Source organism: Dipodomys merriami, unplaced genomic scaffold (genome assembly GCF_024711535.1).
Source record: "Dipodomys merriami isolate MVZ:Mamm:240054 unplaced genomic scaffold, mDipMer1.0.p SCAF_2, whole genome shotgun sequence".
In the NCBI taxonomy this organism is placed as follows: Eukaryota; Metazoa; Chordata; class Mammalia; order Rodentia; family Heteromyidae; genus Dipodomys; species Dipodomys merriami.
Window position 1 is genome coordinate 8,017,369 of NW_027203381.1, and position 22,804 is coordinate 8,040,172.

Sequence of the window (22,804 nt, forward strand, 5' to 3'; positions counted from 1 at the left end):
CACTAACATGCAAGACAGGGAACTCCTTGCTATACCATGATGCTGGCCTTACAATATTTATATAATGAATCCAGAGATGTGGAGCTAAACCTAGGGGGAAAGATTCCTGAAAACTGTTTCTCCTGACAGACCTATGTTTTCAGTTGCGATTTAAAAAAATAAAAATTAAGTTTGAAACTTCCTATTGAGAGAAGAGGAAGCGTCTAGCCTCTTCACTGAGGCTAGAGATTTACTTTTGCAAAAGTCTCAATGTCTGCTACTAGAGTTTTAACATCTTTGTGAGCAATGAACTCATGCGATCACTGAGAAAGTTCCAAGTAGTTCTCAAAGTGATCATTCCAGACTCTGGCAAGTGGCCGTGAAATTCCCATTCCTGGAAAAGATGCACCTTCACCGGCAAGGAGATCCGATGTATTTTATTTTCAAAGTTTTTGCTGGTTTTTCTAACTGACTAGCACCTACCATCACAGAAAAGGCCAACGCATTTGGAACATAGCTTTAAAAAAATGGAAAACAGGTCTGGGAAGGTGGCTCAGTGGTAGAGTGCTTGCCTTGCATGCCTGAGGCCCTGAGTTCGATTCCTCAGCACCACATAAGCAAAAAAAAAAGAAAAAAGAAAAAGAAAGAAAGAAAGAAAGAAAGAAAGAAAGAAAGAAAGAAAGAAAGAAAGAAAGAAAGAAAGAAAGAGAAAAAAAGCCAGAAGTGGCGCTGTGGCTCAAGTGGTAGAGTGCTCGCCTTGAGCTGAAGAACTGAGGGACAGCACCCAGGCCCAGAGTTCAGGCCCCACGACCGGACCTCCCCCCTCAAAAAAAAACGGAAAACAGAAAACTCTGCCCATGTTCGCTTCGGCAGCACATATACTAAAATTGGAATGATACAGAGATGATTAGCATGGCCCCTGCATAAGGATGACACGTAAATTCATGAAGCATTCCATATTTTTGCAGCATTATTTACCATAGCTAAGATATGGAACCAGCCCAGATGACCCTCAGTAGATGAATGGATCAAGAAAATATGGTATATAGACACAATGGAATTCTATATCTCCATCAGAAAGAATGACACTGCCCCATTTGTTAGAAAATGGACAGACTTGGAAAACATTATATTAAGTGAAGTAAGCCAGGCCCAAAGAAACATAGGTCCCATGGTTTCCCTTATTTACAATAAATAGTATATATATGTCTGAGTCAAGCAGAAAAGGTCAGATAAGGTGATGAACCCTAAGATATGTATTCAAATGTTTTTTTTTCTTTCATGCGATTGTTTCTAACACATTAATAAGATGATTTCTTTGTTGCTTTGTATGTACCTCCTCTACGGTATAATCTCTGCTTTCACTGTATTTGATGTTGGTACAATTTGGGGAGGGGAAGGGGAAAAACAAATCGTTTAAATAGGGATACAGGTGGACCCATTGCAACAATGAGATGTACAAGTCATTATGTCGAAAATGAACTTTACAACTTTGGTGGGGGGGGGGAGCGTGGAGGATTGGGTGGGGGGGAAATGATGGGAAGGGATGGGAAGGGGAAACAAAGGAGGAGGCTGAAATGCTTGATGAGAAATGTACTCATTATCTTGCCCATGTAATTGTAACCCCTCTGTACGGTATTCTCACAATAAAAAAAGGAAACTCTGCCCATGCATCACTAACTCCCTTTTAAAAAGATTCTTGCTTGTCTCCATGTTTTCTTCCAAAGATATGGACCGGTGGTAAGCTGCTTATCACAAAGTATCATACAGAGTCTGCTACTTAAGAGTTTCTGGTTTAGAAAGCCACAGTGTTACCGTCCAATAACATGCGTCCTGACTGATGCCATCCAATAGCATGCGTCCTGACTGATACTGTCCAATAGCATGCATCCTGGCTGATGCCATCCAATAGCATGCGTCCTGACTGATGCTGTCCAATAGCATGCATCCTTTGCAGTACCTGGCTGAAAGTAAACATGGAACTGCAGCTCTCCACTAAGCTCATTGAGATAAGTGCTTCTCCATGCTTGAGTAGAGTTCAAAGTGCAAGCAACAGTTCAAAATCAAGTTTTCCCAGTCCTTGTCAGTAAGGCGTATACGGATGGGACCCTTACAGTTCAGGTGGTTCTTATCTTGGAATGTCCTAAGAGAATCTCAGTCCTGAATATGAGTGGGATAAGGAACACACAGAGATTAATTCTCAGGACAAGCGGTGATACAGGAAAACTTCCATATGAAACCCACACCTCTAGATTGTCGTCTTTATTCCTCTATGGAAGGGTAACCAGCTGTCCCCTCTTCTAGACTTGAAGAAAAAAAACAAAAAGCAGACCATCATCCCTCAACAACCTGGCTCCACTAACTACCTAATTTCTCTATCGTCCTTCTTTTCACTCTTTTGGAGTCTGCTCTCAAATATACTGAATATTTGAAATAAATAACCAAAACTTCCCTTGTTTTTCATGCCTCAGACTGACTCTACTTCTTCATCCTTATCTTCACAATCAAGTTTCTTCGACAGAAAAAAATAAAACCTGTATGTGTCAACCATTGTCTTTTTCCACCTTTGGTTCCCTTTTCTCTGACTTCAAGTTTTCTGAAAGTCCTGGTGTAGCTTGCCAAACACCCCCTCACTCCCATGGTGAAAAGCTATGTCCCAAGTCATATTCTATTCTACTTCTCAGAAAGTGCCTTGTTTGGGCCTTTCCAGGGTCTCCAGAGCACCATTCTGTCCCAGTTTCTTTGCTTTCTCTCCAGATTCCTCCCTTTCTTGATAACTCCTCTACCATTTCTGTGATCAGATGCTCTTCTTTTGTGTCCTCTGCTGTGTCCATCCATTTTCTGGTGGGGGGGCTGATTTTCTTAAAAGCTCTAGCCTGCCTCTTGATCTGTAGAACAATTCATGCACCCCTGGGCACCTGTCAGGAACTGGTGTGAAGGGCTTTTCAGGCTGACCAAATTATCACAGATTCTGTTGTTGTTGTTGTTTTTATCACCTTCATGTTTCTCCCATTCATACTACACGATCCATTTTGCAGCCTGCTCCCAACTCTGAAATTCCAATCATGGCTGCAATTCTGATTACAGTGCACCTCCATTTAAAACCCTTCAGAACATCCTCTAGATGAGAGGGAAATACCATGAAGAAAATACAAGCTGTGGAGCAAGGTTAGGTCTCCTATGTAAGCAAAGAAAAAGAGTATCACGTGTGACCTCAGCAGACCAACAGGTTTTATTCAGGAAGAAAATACCTGGGAAGGACAAGTCTGTGGGTGAAGGGGAAGAGCACCGCCACCATGATGACTGGGGGATATTCGGCAGGAAAAGTGAAGTCAGGTGGGACAGACGGAAGTGAGCAAGTGAGGCGGGGTGGGAGAGCAAGCTTATCTGGAGTTGAAGGCTTCAAGGTTTCAGCAGCATCTGTGCGCACCAGAGCATGGCACCAGACATGGCCTTGGGTCTCAGGCTTCTCCGAGACTGTGGGGTCCTTCTGCTCGGGGTAAAGGCGAAGGTTCCGTGTTCAGTGGGGTGGGCAGCAAGGACAGTTCTAAGATACAGCCGTCAGGAGAAAGTTGAGTGCTCTCAGTTCAAGTTGTTTCCCATTATCCTCGGGGTTTTATTTGGGGATGGGGCGGGGAGGAAGGGCTGTGATTTGTAGGTCTCTAGTATGTGTTTGAGGGATGTCGGGTATGCTGAGTTGTCTTTTAAAATTTATCCTGAATAATATCTCCACCCTTCCTAATTTTGCTTGATCCTTCTGCTGTTATAGCTCCCCAGGACCATCTTCACCCAAACCAATGAAGTCAGGATCCCTTGGGAGAGATTGGGCTGCAATGTCTTCCAAACCTCCCCAGGCAGTGGCATCGCGGCCTTTGGCAAGTCAAGAAGCAGCCTGCAACAGACACGGAGGGTGAACCTTGACCTGGACCTTCCCATCCTCCACACTGGGAAATACCTGTCTGTATAAATGGCTATAAATGACCCAGAGTGAATAATCACAGGACAGAGTCTTAGGAAGTGCCTTTCTTCTGCCAGCACCTTGGGGTGCTTCTATCACTCCCCTTACTGGCAAAGTCTAACACTGTACCAGCTGGTCAAATAGCCACTTCCAAGCCCCAGGTCAAGGACCCCAGAGAACCATGAACATGAGTGGGTTTGGAGCCGAGATACAAGAAATTGTCCACTGGCACGCAGTAAATACAGTTCTCAGCTGGAATTGTGCCTAATCTGGAAAAACACACAGTGTATTTCTTTCCCTTTTGCTGATCCCTTTCATAAAGACAATGGTTGGGGAATTCCATGTGAGAACCCAAATAGTTGGTCACAAGGAGCTCAAGAAAGCTAAATTACTTTAGGTCTGACTCCTGCATCCATGGAAGAGGTATTACATTCTCTTTTCCCTGACAGTCACAAAGCTCAGCTGCAAAAACAGAAAACACCAAAACAATAACTTAAAAAATCCCAAACAGAGTCGGTTTATGCATTCACCTCTGTGGACCGGAAGTTCCCTCCCTCCTGAGCATCAAGATCTGAGGTTCCTACACCTTCTATTTTGCAGAACTGGTTCTAAAGGAATAGGAAAGGGAAAAAAAGCGGTATGCCAATTTGGCCTACCACAAATAAAACTTGGGAATGATGCCAATGTCTTTCATTTCCCTTTAACCTAAGGATAAAAAGATTCTGAGCCATTTTGTCTACAGTGATGTTAATTAAAGCACAATGATCACAAAATCTGAAGGGTCCCTCCTGAGTGTCTTTGAAAGCCGGAAGGAACTCCCAAGTGTTGAGAAATCGGCACACTCAGACGGGCAGGATGTAACTCCCTGCACGTGATGCTTTTTTTGGCAAAGGCAATGGAGGAACTAGATTGAGTGCAGGTGAAACTCTGTGGAGTTCACAGTCTCCTGGGCAATGGCTGCTGTTGTGTTTCTTGCATGTGTGGAGAGGCAGCACAGGGCTGCAGATCTAAGACTGTCTCCCCTTCCAGGCTGGTGCTCTACGACTTGAGCCATAGCTCCATTTCCAGTATTTGGGTGGTTAATTAGAGATTAGACTTTCCTGCCTTGGCTGTCTTTGAACCACACACCTCAGATCTCAGTGTCCTGAGTACCTAGGATTATAGATGGGCGTGAGCTACCAGCCATCAATCCCCGTCTTATTGAGGTTGTCTGTCAGTGCCTCCTTTGGAGCACAAGATGGCACTCTAAGTCTAAGTTTGCAGCCCTAAAGATGTCTGTATTTGGCAAAGTGTACCCCAGGAGTACACCCACACTGCACAGAATGCGGGTTCCCTCCGGGGGGACAGTGGGGCTGCATTTGCAGCATGTCCCTGGTGGACAGGGGGAGCAAGACTGTGGTCACTAGGACCTTCTCACTTCTCATGTTTAGGAGTCGCAGCCCTGTTGTCTTGCTCACCCCTGACCACACTTCCCCTAAGGTCAGGCACGAAGCCAATGTGGCGGTGAAGAATACAACCTGGCCCTGGCACATCTTCCAGTCTAGCAACACCCCAGTCTGCTGGGGTTCGGGGCTCACTGTCAGAAGTGTGCATTCTTATTGCCCTCAGCTCCAGGCCTTCTGCTACTGTGTGACCCTCAGAATGCCACCGCCTGTGCTGTGCGTCTGGGATTTCCTAGTGTAATGTTGCCAGTCGAGGTTTGCAATTGTTATTTTCGGACAAAGAGTAATACACAGTTTTCCTCACCCCCCCTTCCTGCTGACATCCTCCTCACTCTTCTCCACGCTGTTTATATTCCTCAAATATATGGTACCCATTCCACCCCAGGCTCAAACCAGAGGATAATTCCTATACCTCGTAGTCTGGACATGTAAGAATGTTCTAGATATGTCAGGGTGTGGAAATCAAACAAAGCAAAGTAATAGAATGTAACGAGTGAAATACACTCTGCTCTCTGCCAAATTCCTGTGTATCCATTAAACTCGGTATTTATTGTGAATTTATTTAAAAAGACACTTCACACACACGCACACACATGTGCACACACACATAAACGACTCCAAGAATATTGCAATTTGCTTTCAGTCATTCTTTGCACTACCTCCGTTTCACGTCTATTTCTCAACCAGTCTCCAGCTCCGAGATGCAAGGAGAACAGGAAGCGGGACCTGTTTTTCTTCTGAACGGGCTCAGTCAACACTTATTCAATTAATGACTGCTGGTATAAATTTATTGACCTGAATTTCCCAAGACTTTTTCCTGTGCTATTTTTAAAGATACTGTGTTTATTATTTTCTGATTGTCAGTCTCTCTGATAGTGTTATGATAGTCTCAGTTTGCCAGTGGTGGTAAGCTGCTACTAACTAAAGTACAGATTTTATTTAGTTTTCACCTCTTTCTCTGTTACTATCATGTCAACATAAGAGTTGTTTTTAAAGAGTCATCAAGGGAGTGCATTTACAGTGTTATTTTATGAGCCATCCCATGATATTTCTTATCAGGAACAGGCCATCATATCTACAGAGTTTCTTCCCCCTGCATTAGATGATGAATCCATCAAATGAGAAGGACAATAATGCAATGCTCAGGGTAACTCAAGAATTGATAGACATTCAATGGAGTCATAGTATTTCTGCAATGCAAATAAAAGACATGTGAAGACCAGATGCTGTTTTTGTGGTTAAAAATAAAAACTATATTTTCTTTACCTCTGCAGATAGGACAGGATGAAAAGATTTAGGTGCTAATATTTAAAAGCAAAGAAGATCTCTATGATGAGCATAACTGCATTATCGCTGTGCTTTTCCATCTGCTGGAACGCTTCCTCTTCCTTAGCTGAGAGATGCAGAGTTAGCGGGTTTAGGGGGAGGAGAACCTTCCATAGAAGAGCAAGCTCTTGCTCTTGTTGTGCCTGATGAGGAAGATGAAGGGGTGGTCCGCCTCGTACTCCATGGATGGGAGTTTAATTCGGAATTTCACCTCGCTCCCAGTGCCAGCCGCAGCCTCTGTGCCTTCTTCATTGATTTCTACAAAAGCTTTGTGGAACACGTTGGACAGACACAGGTTTCTGTCTGAAGACATCCCTGTAAAGTCAGCTTTACCCTGGCTGAATACATCTCTCATCCCCAGGCTGCTCAGGACAGACTTGAGATCGTAGCTCTGCTCCAGCCTGAACTTGGGCAGGTGCAGCTGCACTTCATACAGCTCCATCATGTCTTCGCTGGTCCACTCATTCAGCTTCTCATAGGTGATGGCTTCCTCCAGCTGTGGGGTCGAAGCCAGGGAAGTCAGTCTTTCCAAAGCAGAGAGAGAAACAGATCCCCGAGGATTGTACCTAGCAACTACTCTCACTCCCTTCACCTGGGTTCTAACGTACACACTCTGGAAACTCTTTTGGTTATGTAATGAAAACCTTCCTGCTGGTGACCTGAAGAATTTTTTGCTTTGCAGTTTCATGGCTTTCAGGATAGAGAAGAAATAGATTTTGTTTCAAATGGGAAGTACTTCCACCATGGTAAACAGACATTAATTAGTTACCCAAATACTCCAAATACACACAACTTCTAGATGCATGCACTCCAGTGCAGATTGTATGTCACAGAATGTAATGTTTTAGCTTGAGAAGTACCTAGAAAAACAACCCGCCTTTGGGTATATGTCTGAGGATATTTCTAGTAACATTAGACCTCATCAATGGTTGGATTTATTTATGAATCCAAAGTTCGGATGTATTATTAGAAGATGGTAACTGTGGGCATAGGTCTGGTTGAAGGCTGTGGGTGGTTGGGCTCATGTCCGGGGGGTGGGGGGGTGTTTTGATCTGGACCTTTCCTGGTTACTGTTCCACTCACTTCCTGTCCCTCATGATATGAACTGCTCTACTCTGCCATGCCCCCTCTCCTCCCATGAAGGACTGGAACCTCTAAAACCATGAACAAATAAATCTGTCTTCCCTACATCATTTCTGTCAAGCACTTATCACCACGATAAGACAAACACAGGATGCAAACTGACAGTCTTTCAACATGAGAGACAATTCTTTGAAAAAAAATATTTTTTCACTCTGAAATCATAATATTAAGAATTATGATACTCCCCCCAAAAAAGAAAATAGAGAGCAAGCTTTCAAACTTTAGGAGTAATTTTTTGTTAAAATGTGTGTTTGTTCTCTTAATGTTTTGAATGTCTTAATAATAAACACATACTTATGTGTAGATATGTATGCATTGGGATGTGTAAATGTATGCATAGTTACATATATATATGAATATGCTTTTTAAATTATGCATTTGTTTCAAAGCAGTTAGTCTGGCCACTTTGGGAGCACTTGCTAGAAAACTTGTAAATGTTCTACATGAATAGTGTGACAGAATCTTTAGCTCAGGACCCTACGCTCCTAGGAGAGAGCTTTGACTCAGGTTATGACTATAATGACAATTTGTCCACCTGTATCTTAAAATTTTGTGCAACCACTTGGAAGTCTTTCAACCTTCCTATCCATCCATAGGTACATGGAAACTTTAAAAAGAAAGTGGTAACTGTCTGGCACACATGAAGATTTAGGCACTGCAAAAAAGATAGGTTGCTTTCTTCTTGGAAGGCTAATGCTCCTCTGAGCCATGCATTGATCAGAAGCATGATCTGACCAAAATTGTGTTACACATGGAAGTTTGGCTACTAACTAGCTGAAATAACATAGGAAGTTACTACTGGTACAGGCTCTTTCTCTTCAATTTTGTTTACTCAATAAAAACATGGAAAAGAGTTAGGGAACACACAATACATAAACTAAGGAATTATTCAAAGTAATACAAAGTAATAGATCTGTGGTAGAGCATCTTTTTGGCATGCACAAGTCCTTAGACTTGATGGTCATCACCACCAAAAACATTAACTTTGAATCACGGATTCTACTAGCCTGAGAAGACTTGGGCCAACTGAAAGCTTCTAGTAATGAATCTACAGAGCTGTGTGATTGACAACAAAACAGCTGTCTGTGTTGTGCAAGCAACTGTTTATATGACCACCCCATACTAGAGATGCCTATAGATCACTTAACTATACTGAAGAATAATAGCATCAGCTTTACAGAGCTTTGTAGTGTTTGAATATTTATTTGAAGAATCCCAGTATGTTAGCCAACTGTTTATAGGAATTAAGAAGCAGAAAGAACCTATCCTTATGTTTCTCCTGTAAAACATAGGGATAAACAAGATCCACAGCCAGAGTTACCTGTTCCAGTCCCTCAACATCTTCTGGCAGGAGTACTAGCAGGCTCAGGTCACGGCTGGCATAGTAGAGTTGAAGACCTGTGGCTCGTGGCTGCTCAATGAAAAAAACTGGAAGTTTCTTTTTCATAGACATCATTTGCACTGGTTTGGTTGTAGTCTATTTAAGAAAAAAAACTTATAGTCATTGAAAAGAGATATTTCCAGAAAATGTTTAATTGTTACCCTTTATATTTGTTTTTTGTTTGATTTTAGCAATACTGGATTTAAACTTTTATGCTTACTAGGCACTTTCTTGAGCGGCACTCTTGGCCATTTATTTATTTATTTATTTACTTACTTACTTATTATTCATATGGGGTTTGAATTCAGGGCTTGGGTGCTGTCCCTGAACTTCTGTGCTCAAGGCTAGCACTCTACCACGTTGAGCCACAGCTCCATTTCCAGTTTTCTGGTGGTTAATTGGGATAAGAGTCTCATGGACTTTCTTGCCCTGGCTGGCTTTGAACCGTGATCCTCAGATCTCAGCCTTCTGAGTAGCTAGGATGATAGTTGTGAGCCACCAGCATCTGGCTGGTTATGTTTTAATGGGTTCTTGCTTTTTTGCCAGGGCAAGTTTGGACCATAATTCTCCTGTTTATACTTACTACTTAGGATGAATGGTGCTCACCACTATGCCCAGTTTTAATTGGTGAAAAGGAATCTTGTGAACATTTGATACATTCGGACATTGTAGGTATTTGATATATCAAACAGAATGCCAACCATCCAAAACACTGACAGTACTACATATTGGTAAAAACTGTGAAGTAACAAGAACCGTCATTCATTGCTTATCTCAGGTATTTTATCCCAGGGCTATGAAGCTAACATGCAACCTTTGGAATACATGAAATAAATCTTCAACTTATATTTAGCACAGAGAGAAACTTTAACGAATGAGGTGAGAATTAACCTTTATATTGTTTTTTTACTTATGGAAAGGTAAGAATGTGGTAGACAATGGAACAGGTTTAGAAGATTGAGAGCAGAATTTGCGGTGGGGAACGTATGGTTCTGGATTTCTTCCAACAAACACGCCTCCATTCCTCAAGTGGGAAGTAAGGACAGCACTGATCCTCCAGCTCACAGGACCATAAACCAAGTGAGAAAACACGTGAGCAGCCGGAAGTCAGAGACACACAGAGAAAGGGGAATTTCCAGGCGGAACAGAATTCAGAGCTCAGTCAGCTTTTCCCTGTGAATAGCCATAGTTTGCAGGAATGTAAAATCAGAAAGAAGAATGGCTATGAAAGTGTCATGTGAAACTGCAAAGTCATCTTTAACAGTCCCTACCTTGTTTACCCTGAAAGGCTTTTCTGTGGTGTTCTGCACCAAGAATGGCTGCTCCCAGGTCCCTTTAAAGTACAGGGCATTCACCAGAACCATCCTGGTCAGGGCATCCACGGAGCCATCAGGTAGAAGATCTGGAATTTTACCTATGGGAGCACAAAGGCGGGTTTTCAAAGGGCTACCAAAATATGTGTGTTTACTTACATACAAATAGACTTTTAATATTTCTGGAAGCTTAAATTTTTTCTACAACATTTCCAGTTTCAGGGTCTAGGAAGCTGAATCGATGGCAGACACATGACTAGCATAGCTGTGGTGCTGGATTCAGTCCTCACACTGCAGAGGAAGCAAGAGAACAGAGGGAGGAAGGGAGGGAGAGAGGGAAGGAAGATAGAATGAAATATTTATGCATATATATATATCCATACACACACATGTGTCACACACACATACATATCCATTTACCTAACTGTTCTGTGGATAAACACAGAATACACATCTAAGACACTACTGAGGAGGAGATGAGGGAAGGAGAAAGAAAAAGAATAACAGAGGGTGAATAACTTTTTTGGGGGGTCAGTCATAAGGCCTGAATTCTAAGCCTGGGCACTGTCCCTCAGCTCTTCAGCTCAAGACTAGCACTCTACTCGTTGAGCCTCTGCACCACTTCCATTTTTCTGAGTGGTTTATTGGAGATAAGAGTCTCATGGACTTTCCTGCCTGGGCTGGCTTTGAACAGCAATCCTCAGATCTCAGCCTCCTGATTAGCTAGGATGACAGGCGTGAGCCATGAGCACCCAGCTAACTTTTTAATTTATTACAACCACATCCATCATCTTTCAACATGTTTTTCAAGCTGGTTGTTGACAACTATAAAAATTTAACAAGGAAATATATTGAAATTGATTTGAGAAGGAGGCAGGGCGGGGCGGGGGTGAGAGGAGAGATTGGTTGGACCATTGTAAACATTGGTGGAAATGCAAACTTAAATCTTCCTCTGTATAACAAATGTAAGCTTTTTTTTTGTTATATCAACATTAAATTTTGTTGCAAAGCCAGTGTATTTGATAAGGACTGTACAGAGAAGGGCCTGGGAGGCACCTTCTAGCACTCTTAACTTCCTTCTAATACTGAAACTCCTCAAAATAATAAGCTGACTTTTTAAAACTTCCAAATAAAGATATGCACAAGATTCAAAGATACGAGATAGCATTGAACACTTGGTTTTAAAAGCTGATATGCATGAATCCCCAGGGAAATATTAATAAAAACTCAATATGAAGTCAGAAACAGAGGGAGAGAAACCCTAACTTCAAAACAATCAAGTCATTCACTACATCCTAAAACCAAGGTGCCCGTCAGCCATTTCAAAAAGTGAATTCTAACATTCCAAGCATAAAATAAAGAAGCCCTTTCACTATATAGAATCAAGGAAGCATATTCCCCATATTGAAACATGACAAGAGACACCCCAAGCCCCAACAATAAGCCAATATCTCTTGCAAATATGAACCACAAATCCAAATTACATTGAGCAAATAAACCTAATCCACTTTATGTAAAGAATGGAAGAAACATCAGCCAGGCAACCTATTAATATAATGTATTGCTGCTAATATCAAAGTATATGTGCCCCTCCAAGACTCAGATATTGGAACTGGTATTTAGTCTGATGGTATTAAGATGTAGAGCTGCGTGCAGGTGGCTCAGGACTTCACTAGCTACTCAGCAGGCTGAGATCTGGGGATCAAGGTTTGAAGTCAGACAAGGCAGACAAAAGTCGCTTATCAAGACTCATTAAATACACACATAAACTGCTTTGTTAAAGGGCAAAAAAAAAAGTCCAGCACATATCCTAAAATTTTAAGAAAAATAAGGGAAGGAGTGAGGTTGTGGGAGAGGATGAGAATGTTGGAAAGCGTGATAGTGATCAAGGCACACTATTCATACACTTCGTTGAATGGCAACTGCTCTGTACAACTACTTAAAGATAATACAAATGTAATAAAAATAAATAAATGGAGCCACCATTTCTCCAATATTTCCATTTTGTACTCTCCTGCTTTTTAACCCCTACACTTTGGAGAAGTTTGTGATAATTTTCTCTCTGGTAAAGTGGTAGCTTCATCTCCATATTTTAGATAAGATTGTCAGGAAAGCAGAGGATCTAAAAAATCCTTGGGGTGGACAGAAACAAAAGTTCTGGTTATTTAGAATGTATCTTCAGCTCTAAGAAATCTGCATCGTCACACGGCACAAATACAGATACACAGAAGGAGCTTCGAGGACACCTCTCACCCTCCGTCTGGCTTTCAACCCAAGAGTTGATCTCCTTTCTGCTCTGCCCAGGAGCTTCCATGAAATTCACAGACTGTGGCTCCACACCAAAATAGGTTTTCATGTCTTCAAAGTATTTCTGAAACACACAGATAGAAACAAACCTCTTTTTATGCACAGTGGAGAAACCAAACCTAGAAGAGGGGAAATCACCAACTCGCATCTCCTCATCCTCATTACTCTGTGCTCGCCTTAGTTTTGACCAAAATCTAAACACCTCCCTCTTTAAACCAAGTAGCTAAGCTGAATTCCAGATGTGGAAGGAGCATATGCTGGATATCTACTTTGTTCATACCTGGAAATGAAAGTGGAATGAAATGGAATGGCAATAAGGCATGGGAGTGATGCCAATTGAGCTTTCACGGGCAGGGGTGGAACAAGGAGACCTAGGGATCTGACAACTGCCTTCCGTGAGCCCCCGGGGACTCGTTCTGAGCATGGTCCAAGATCCAATTCGTCCATGGCCATCACGATGAGCGGTTGATGGTTTGGAGGCATGAGCCTGGGAACATGGATTTCTTTCTCCAGACAGTTGTGGCATACCTTCCATTTGCTCGCTCCGTGTTGGGTTTATAAATGGAACAGAGTGGTGAGTCATTTCTCTTGCCAGAAAGAGGCTGGACCAGGTCTAGAATTTATAATCTTGCAAAAAGGAAACATAAATATTCAAAATATTCACAGGCATCCATTCCTGTTTCAGTCCAGGGCTGGTGGACTCTGTCCCATGTCCAAGTGTCTGCTGAGCTCAGTCATCTGGTCAACTTCCAAGCCAAGCAGGAGTCCATGAGCCTATCATCCATGATACTACCTAGAAGGTTCCATTTGCTTTATTTTTATCCTTTGCCAAGTCTGAACTCCTCGGAGTTCACTGGATGTGCACAGGGAGGGCCCTACTTGCAGCCACAAGGAAGATTTATCTTATTGCTGTTCTTTACCCTACTAACTTCCTTTCCCTCTGCGCGCCACCCCCCTCATTAACAGAGTCCTCCTCCCCTCTTGACTTTTGCCAAAGGATGAGATGAGTGAGCCTGAAAGAAGCACGTGTCTGACTGTGAAACCCTGAAGGGGATTGACGCTAACAGGGAGCACTCATCACCTCCTGCGGAGACTGGCTTGGGACAGGAGCCAGGAGAGAAGGCGATCTCATTTTCTGTCCCATGTTCCAAACTCCCGATGGGCAAACTTCGCCCTAATTTGTTCCCAAGGCCAGGTTGCCACACACTCCTTCAGTACCACCACCTTCTCTTCCTTCACACTTACTTAGTCCTTTATTTGTTGTTGTTGTTTTGGGTTTTGTTTCTTGTTGTTTTTTTTCTTGTGACAAGTGTTGGCCTAGGGACAAACTTCCATCTGTGTTCATGGTTCACCCTTGGAGGTTTTCTCTATTCTACATATGCAGTTCTGATAACTGGTTTGAAGACCACACCCCCTACTTCCCCCACCCCCTTTTTTGGGGGGGTTCCTTCACAGCTGGTCTCAATCAGGAAGTACTGTCCACATTAAGATGGTCCCTGGAATCCCTGTTCACCTTTTAAATTGGTACTGCATGATTCTTTTCCTGCCATGAACTTAAAGACATTTGCACTCACGCTGTGAAACGGGTATGTTTTCTCTCCGTATATCCTATTGGCTGTTTTAAGTATGTAGGAGTTGCCCGGCTTGAGGATTTCTGCCATAAGTGACTGGAAGTCAGAGTGTATGTCTTCTACCTTGCCTGAGTTGAATTCCTTTAAAAGAGGAGAGATTCAATTGGTATTTTTTCCCCAAAACAATGCTGAATAAAAAAATCACATATATGTGATCAACCTCATGCTAAATAAAATTACTGGATGGCATACAAATAAAATGAAAGGAGACATTGTTTTCTCCAAGTTTCATGTGCAATGACAGGCAAGAACACAGAAGTTTTGAGAGGTAGCAAGAAGGTAACAATGAGGGAAAGTATAACTGTTTTTTAAAAATATATAGTAGATATTCCATGTTTTCTAATGCATCACCAGCATTTTAATACGTCTCCAAGAAGAGCTCATCATAAATGGCTATTACAGGTACAGGCTGCATGATTTAACCACTAAAATACATAGTGGTTAAAACTGTCTCCTTAATTATCAAATGGGTACCAAAAAATGACAAATACCATTTTCCTTTTCTTCTTACTTTCAGGATCAGATTTGAGATCTCTGCCACTGTTAAACTGAAGCACCTGTAAGTTAAAAAATAAAAAAGACACATGAGTATACCTAAAAGTAACCACAGGAAGTAACACATCTGTGAGCACTCGCCAGCCATTCTTACCTTCAGAGCCCATCTTCAGAACATGGAAATGCACAATAAGACTCTGATTTGACTTAAATGATGTGTTAGACTGGTAGAGAAAGTCAAGAGCTGCTTTGTAAGTAAGCCTTTAAAAAGTCTGACTTAAGTTGCTAGTGTGTTCATTTGAATACTTTCGCTAGGGAATTTTGGAATGAGGTCAAACTCTCCCGTTTCCCCTATCTCTCTTTTATCTGCAGTTATTTGAAAATGCACATAGGGTGGGAAGTCTGGGGCCAGCGGAGATGCCAATCACAGCTGGTAGAAAGGCCTTGGCTGCAGAACGGAGCTTCCTGCCTTGTACCAGGGAGGAGGCATGGGTGTGTAGGGAGGCCAGCAAGACTCAGCGCATACTGACCTGGCTGGGCGTCCCCACCTGTCTACTGGCGTTAGGTCACAATCTTTATATCCAGTCATCTCCCTACATAGTTCTCCCTCTTCCACGCCCACCTGTGCAGTAAGATCTTCACAAGGCAAAACAAGAACCCCAAAATAGGGTGCAGAGAACTTGTGATGACTGAACGCGAGGAGGGTCCTGGAGGGTGGTAGACTGGAAAGGACATGCAAGCTGCTCCACAGCCCTCCCTCAGACCTCACCTGTACTCCTGAATGGACAGCAAAGACAGGGAGGGTCCTTTAAACAGTGGAATAGTATTCCGCCATTGAAAGGAAGAGAGTCCTGCCGTTTTCAGTCAATGTGGATAGAGCTGGAGGTCATTATGCTAAGTGAAATAAAACCAGGCCCTGACATTCCTAATGAAGGTGTTAGGGTCCTGGATGCACAGCCGGGAGGGGGCGGTATAGATGACCAAGCCCTGAAATGGGCTTTGATGCTATCTGGTCACCTAGTGTCACTATTGAATTGAATCAGAGAACACTCAGCAGGTATTGATTGCTTGTTAAGTGAATAAGGAACCTCACTGTTGGGTGCAGAAGTGTCAGGAGAATAGAGTAGGGAAGATTAATGATTAGAGTTTGCTTTTTCTCTGCATCCTCAGTACAACAATGGTTAACAGAGGAGGGATAGGGAGGGTTTGGAGGGAGAGGGAATATGGGGCACTAAATACAGTTCAATAGGAACAGTTAAGTGCCGGTTCACAACAATTTAACATACAGTTAACAGAACTAGAAAACAAAAGATCAAAGAAATGATAGCTTTTAAAGAGAGAGACATATAAATTGTGTAAATACCCTGGATTGGATCAGTGCACATCGCACACACACATTATGACACTATTAACATAAATGTGAGCAATGAGGATCTGTCCTTTGGAACCCTAATAGGAGAAAAAGAGGAAAGGGGTTCAATCGGAGTCATGATTTAGACCACTTCAGCAAGACCATCATCACCTCAACTCTGTGGAAAAAATTGAGGGATTTGACTGATTTGTTTTTCTACTGGAGTACTGTGGTTCTCATTAGTACACTTGACACCTACAGACCTAGCGTTTGTGTTCACGCTCACACTGATCTTGGATGTTCCTAGAAAGGATGTGTCTTTCCTGCTTCCCCCACCCAGCAGGGCAATGGAATAGAAGCCTGTGGTAGATACTGCAGGATATGCCCACAGCCAGGACCCAGTTCCCAATCAGGACTGAAGCACACCCACCCACGGTAGCTGGCTAAGGACCACAGGTGGCAGAACATGAAGTACGTGGCCAGGTCAGCAGGTTCTTTGGCAACCAAAGCTATGAAAATTTAAAACAAGTGACACCCAGAAAACAGAATCTACTTAAGGATCTACTTAAGACTAACTCTAGCACATGAGGTCAGATAAGTTGATATTAGGCGAAATGAGCCCCAAGATAAGGACTCAAATGTTTTTTCTTTCATGGGATTGTTTCTAACATATTTATAAGATGATTTCTTTGTTGCTTTGTATGTTCCTCCCCTACGGTATAACCCCTGCTTTCACTGTATTTGATGTTGGTACAATTTGGGGAGGAGAAGGGAAGAAACAAGTTGTTTAAACAAGGATACAGGTGGACTCATTACAACAATGAGATGTACAAGTCATTATGTCGAAAAATGAACTTTACAACTTTGGCGCGGGGTTGGGGTTACTGGGGGGGGTTGGTGGTTGGGGGAGATGGGAAGGGATGGGAAGGGGAAACAAAGGAGGAGGCAACAATGCTTGATAAGAAATGTACTCACTACCTTGCCCATGTAATTGTAACCCTTCTGTACGGTATTTTCACAATAAAAAAAAATCTTCATTAAAAAATAAAAAAATAAATCTATCACATGAATGGTTAAGCTGTTGTTATACCGAAATTCGGGGACCCCCAGAAGACCACCAGAGACCACGATCAATGTAAGCAACAAAGAGCCGGTTTATTGCAAGCTCGAGCTTGGTCCTCCACGCACATGGTAACCGGTGACGCTAAGAGGCCCAGAGCATAGGATCAGCGCAGTTTTTATAGTATTGAACAAACAACTTTAAGGAACTTTTACATAAGAAATTACATGATTGGTTGACCTTTACAGAAAAATGTCTTTGGTCCATACCTTGACCAAGGTTACCAGTCACACCCAAAGTTACTAGTCACACCCAAGGTTACCAGTCACACCCAAGGTTACCAGTCACACCCGGACGAACAGAATGCATGGCATGTCTTGCCCCGGGCTCTGAAGAATGGGTTGGTTAACAACTCTTAGTCCTAGGTGGGTGGGGGGCAACACCACTTGGGGTCTAACACCTGCCTTAAGCAAACACCATCTATGGCTCCAAGAATTGTGCATGGCTTTCTGTCATAAATTCCTAGCATTGGGGCTAAAATGGATCACGAGTCAAGTCGCAGAACTGAGATAGAGTGTTAAACAAAAATGGAGTTGCTTAGGTTTCTTAAAACATTATATTTTTTTTCCTAGGGCCTTACTGCCTCGGCCTCCAGGAGGGGCGTTGCAGCTGTGGGGATAATTCTGAGGACTTTGCGCCCTTGGTCAGGGCTGTAAACCCTTTGAAGTCTTACTAAGCAACTCTAGGCTCCCAGGCTGACATTCCACTACTAAGTAACTAAAACCAGTCACAGTTAAAATCATACAAAAACCATACAATCATCTAGCACAAAGCAATTCATACAGAAGCAAAAATGGCTGTTAGGTGCTGTCATTATATATATATATATATATATATATATATATATATATATATATATATATATATAATATATATATATATAATATGATTTTTTTTTGTGTTCTTCAAAGCCTTTTAAAAGAATCAACTAGTCATCACAGAGCTGTAAACCAGCAATGTTTTGTTACTGTTGATGATGATGATGATGTTTTCAATCCTAATCATATTTTGTGAACTACTGGAGTTAGGATGATATATCTTTGCACCACAATCACAATACACACAACAACCTTCTTTACCACAATGACTGGTTTTGACTATTTCTAAATTTGGCATAGGTGATCACCATCTTGGGAAAGAATTCTGTCATCTTATTGCAAGATTTGGAAGTTAAATTTGCTTTTCATCTTTACTTTTATTTTAAAAACATGTATTTATATGTGAGTGTAGATACATTATAAATATGCACTCTCTACATGATTATGCACTCTATCTTCATGTGTTTTGCTATTTGCATCTTTGGACACACAATGCTTGGAGGATTCTCAGGACATATTTTAACATTTTTAACAAGTTTCCGTATTATAATGTTATTACTGACCTCTTCAGATTTAGCCAGACAACCCAAGATTAAATGAACAACTAAGTAAGGCATGAGGAGCACAATTATTTCATTTTCATAGATGTGTGTCTGTGTTTGAGAAAACCCTTCTGGAAAAATCCTATTCTTTAACATTTGACTGGCTATTTCTTGAAGCATCTTAATCATCAAAATAAGTGTGATTTAGGGTTATACTAAAGGATGACAGCCTTATCATTTTTCTGCATCAAGGATTTTCCAAGTTGGTTTCTACAACTTTTTTAGCATATCTTTTGATTTGGAAGACATTGTTATAAAACGGGTGGCCGGGCTTTCAGGAGAAAATGGCAGTTAAAAGCAATGTGCGCACTACTGTGGACGGCAGGGGTGCCCGCTCCTCACCTGTGCCGCCTGGGCGGCTGTGTTTCCTTTGGTGCCTGAATACACCATGCCCAAGCAAGTCGAGATGCCCCAAGGAGAAAAGAAAATGTTTCTTCCCTCCGCAGACTCAGCTATCTTTTTGCTAAACTCTATTGCAAATCGGTTGATGGATGTTGCTAGGGAGTCCATTCTGGGTGGGGGGAAACCTAAGGAAAGAAAAGCAAAAATGGAGAAGGTGTGAACGAAACCCTTTCCATGTATTTTATTTTGGGAAAAGTATTCATTGCACATGGTTATCTACCTCTACATTCAGGGATTATATTGGAGCTCAGAGGACTTTAGGGACACTCTAGTCCAACATTATTGTTTTGTATATTACAACCTAGAATTATGGAGAATGGAAGATTTAGAATGCAGCAATTTTGAACGGCAATGTACATCAGAGAAGAAGGGTCAGGCAGCAGCTGAATCCAGTCCACACAAGTCTTTGCCACCTCACTAGTCTTCATGTTTATACCTAGTCTTTCCAAACTCTTCAGTATAAAATTGTCTTCATATACTGCTTTGTACCAACAGTACTAGTTTTGGATTTGGTACAAACAAGAATCTACCCATCCTTGCTTATTGCATGTTTACAGTGTTCACTACTTGGGTTCCAGTCCACCATTTTTAATTTCTTTCAACTTGAAAGCATGTCCAATATAATTGGAAATGCCTACAGAGAAATTGAGACTGGTTTGCCTGTTTTTCTCCTTCATTCGTCTTTGAACAAGAGAACCCAGACTTTCAACTTGCAAATTTCATTTCCAGTTACCCTGAGAATTTAATGTGAATGTAACTTCACACTGAGTCCCTATGAAAGACATAGTTAGCTCGAGCTATTGCCATCATATGGTCAAATAATTTTCATCTCAATTAAGCAAAACTGACATGAACTCAAATTTCCGTCTTTAGGAACTCCATTAGTGGCTGAGTTGTGTGGTTTGGACTCAGGCTGATAGCGCTGGCCCTTCCAGAAAGCCAGAGTGAGGGCTTTGGAAGTCAGTTCTCGGTGACAAATACTTGAATCAGTGAGCAGCTTGTGTAGAGGGCTTTGGAGTTGATGATGATACTACTGAAATTCCTCCCACCAGTACCCTCCCACTTAACCAAACAGCTTCTGACCTGCAGCTCACACCCTGGCTGTGGCTTCTGCCAGCTACAAAGGTTCATAGTCATCCCAGGCTGATGTTATTGTTATCTGACATTAAAAGAAACAGAAGCCTTTCCAGTTGGGTAAGATTCTATACCCTCATAAAGAACTGGAAACTTAACTACAATGTTCCTAACAAAAAAAAAGTACTATGTCAGAAAGAGCTTCTCTGTTTCCTTTGATCATAATGGAGGGGTGGCTCTGATCAAGAAGCCCTGGACACCAAAATAGGCATGATAAATGATAAGCCTTGGTACGACAATGCAAAGGATTTTACCTTATCATGTTCATTCATTCAAATGGCATTGTGACCACTGCCTTCCTACAAAGCTTTTATCTTTTTTAAAAAGAAACTCACGATGTACATTCATTGGAAAAATCAGCATGAAGAAGGTGGAAAGCAATGTCTTAGGACCTGGGATTTCATCTTTCTACCTTAAAGATATGTTGTTCTAGAACATATTCATTTGTAATAAATTCCTGAATAAAAGAACAATAACAGAACTACTTGTGATAAGTTAAGATCCAATTATCTTCAGTCTCATTAAAATTCTCATCACTGTTATTGTTAATGTATGGGATGCCACCTCTAACACCTTTTTAACATCCCTGACTTTCCCCTCTTGTGGGTATAGGACTTTGAACTCAAGTCCCTGTGCTTGCTCAGCTGGAGCTCTACCACCTGAGCCATGCCTCCAGTCTAGACTGTTGCTGGTTCTTTTGGAGATGGAGTCTCATGGACTTTTCTGTCCAGACTGACTTCAAACTTCATCTGTTCAGATCTTAGCCTCTTGAGTAGCCAGGACCTGATATTTTTTTGAAGAAAGAACTGTAAGAAAACACTAAGCCATTCATGTAATCTAACAGTTCTAAGTACTTTCGTAAAGATGCAGAATTTGTGGATAAGGTGTTATAGAAAATAATTTATCCAAACAAATGCTGGGCAATCAGTAGTCTCTAAGCAAACTGCTCTTTTGCAGTTTTCAAGAGTAATAATACCAATTTATCATCTATCTGTCATCTATCTGTCCTAAAGAGGACAAGAAATTAAGAAAAAGTAATGCCATTATCAAAATGTCTTATCATACATAGTTTGCTTCTTATATATCACAGCTGAAGAGAACCTGGGAGTCTCCTTAACCCAAAACCACTTACCTGCTAAGTAGCTCGGATCAGGTTGAATAAGCTGACTGAGAACACACAGCTAACTAACAACAGCGTTAAAACACATTTTCCTGAAATTTAATGCAACTGTTCTTGTCAGTGGAGCTCATTGTCATTGAGAGTTTGATAGAGAAATTGGGTGAAGGAGAGTGAGGTCTAATAGAGAGAGAGAGAGAGAGAGAGAGAGAGAGAGAGAGAGAGAGAGAGAGAGGATCAGAAGAGCAATAATGAATAGAGTCTGGTCTTCCATCCCATGATGTATGGCCTTGCTGATGATAAGATTGACAATGTCACCTACTTCAGCCACATCAGAAGATAACATTCTCCTCTGCTCTTCTCACATCTCTATTCCCATAAAGCCTTTTCCTTAGGACGCATTTAAGGAGCACCTGGTTTAAGGCCAATAACTCCAGGAGGAGCAGGAAACTGGCATTCTGAGTGGTGGCTAAGCAGGATCGTGAGCACTGGGGAGTCAGACAGTTAGACGATCAAATCAGTTCCATATATTAATGAGGAGCTCACAATTCAAGCCTCCAGCTCTACTTCTCTAAGGGTGAGTATGGCTTAGGCTCAATTATTATAAGATACTTTTATCTTTGCTTAATGGACATACAGGTAGAAAATCCCCACATGAGTTCAACTGTGGCTTCACAATTCCTGGTTTTAAAACAATCAAACAAACAATTTCTATGACTTCATTGAAATGAAGGTCCTCTCTCCCTTAATCTTCAGTACAAACTTTCCCCCAGCTCAAAGTCAAGCCTCTCTGGCCTATAAAGAAAACCACCGCAGGGATAGAGAATTGTCTTTGCCATCTTGAGTTTAACAGAGTAGTCTTGATATTAGTTATTTAGCTAGGCACCACAATAAAGGAAAACATTTTTTTAAAATAGCATTTTTAACCAAAGAAATGTTTACAATACCTTGTTTCTCTCTGCTGGAGCAGATTGGCAATTAGTTTCTTCAGAAAGAAATTGTGGCTGAAGAGTTAGGTAATTTTAACTGAAGAATAGCCCCTCCCTCTTCTCCGCCTCACCGTTTAGTTAGCTTTTACAAGTCAGTACACTCTTCCTCTCAGGCTTTCCTTGGCCGGAAATTCAAATGAAAAGAGAGATAGATAGTTGAGGTCTTGCCTGAGAACATTTTCCACTTGCATCTGCTTGTAGAGACCTGAACACTGACAAATTCTCAGTCATACCGTCTGAGCTTAATCCCTTCTCTGCTCTGCCAACTAACCACAATTAGCATCAGTTCTCCCGGT

The 22,804-nt window shown here is 41.8% G+C and overlaps 1 protein-coding gene and 1 non-coding gene across 2 annotated transcripts; one reads left to right on the top strand and one right to left on the bottom strand.

Annotated features, from left to right (window-relative positions):
- Positions 1-838: 838 nt before the first annotated feature.
- On the top strand, positions 839-943 carry LOC138832740 (U6 spliceosomal RNA). The gene has a single exon (XR_011373670.1). It is a non-coding gene; the product is annotated as a U6 spliceosomal RNA (small nuclear RNA).
- Positions 944-6,686: 5,743 nt separating this feature from the next.
- On the bottom strand, positions 6,687-19,376 carry Serpinb10 (serpin family B member 10). The gene is made up of 7 exons (XM_070028611.1): positions 19,209-19,376; positions 14,972-15,037; positions 14,424-14,561; positions 12,796-12,913; positions 10,501-10,643; positions 9,170-9,325; positions 6,687-7,201 (listed from the first exon to the last, which is right to left on the bottom strand). The coding sequence occupies exons 1-7, from the start codon at positions 19,374-19,376 to the stop codon at positions 6,797-6,799; spliced, it is 1,194 nt and encodes a 397-aa protein (XP_069884712.1). The 3' UTR covers positions 6,687-6,796.
- Positions 19,377-22,804: the final 3,428 nt, after the last annotated feature.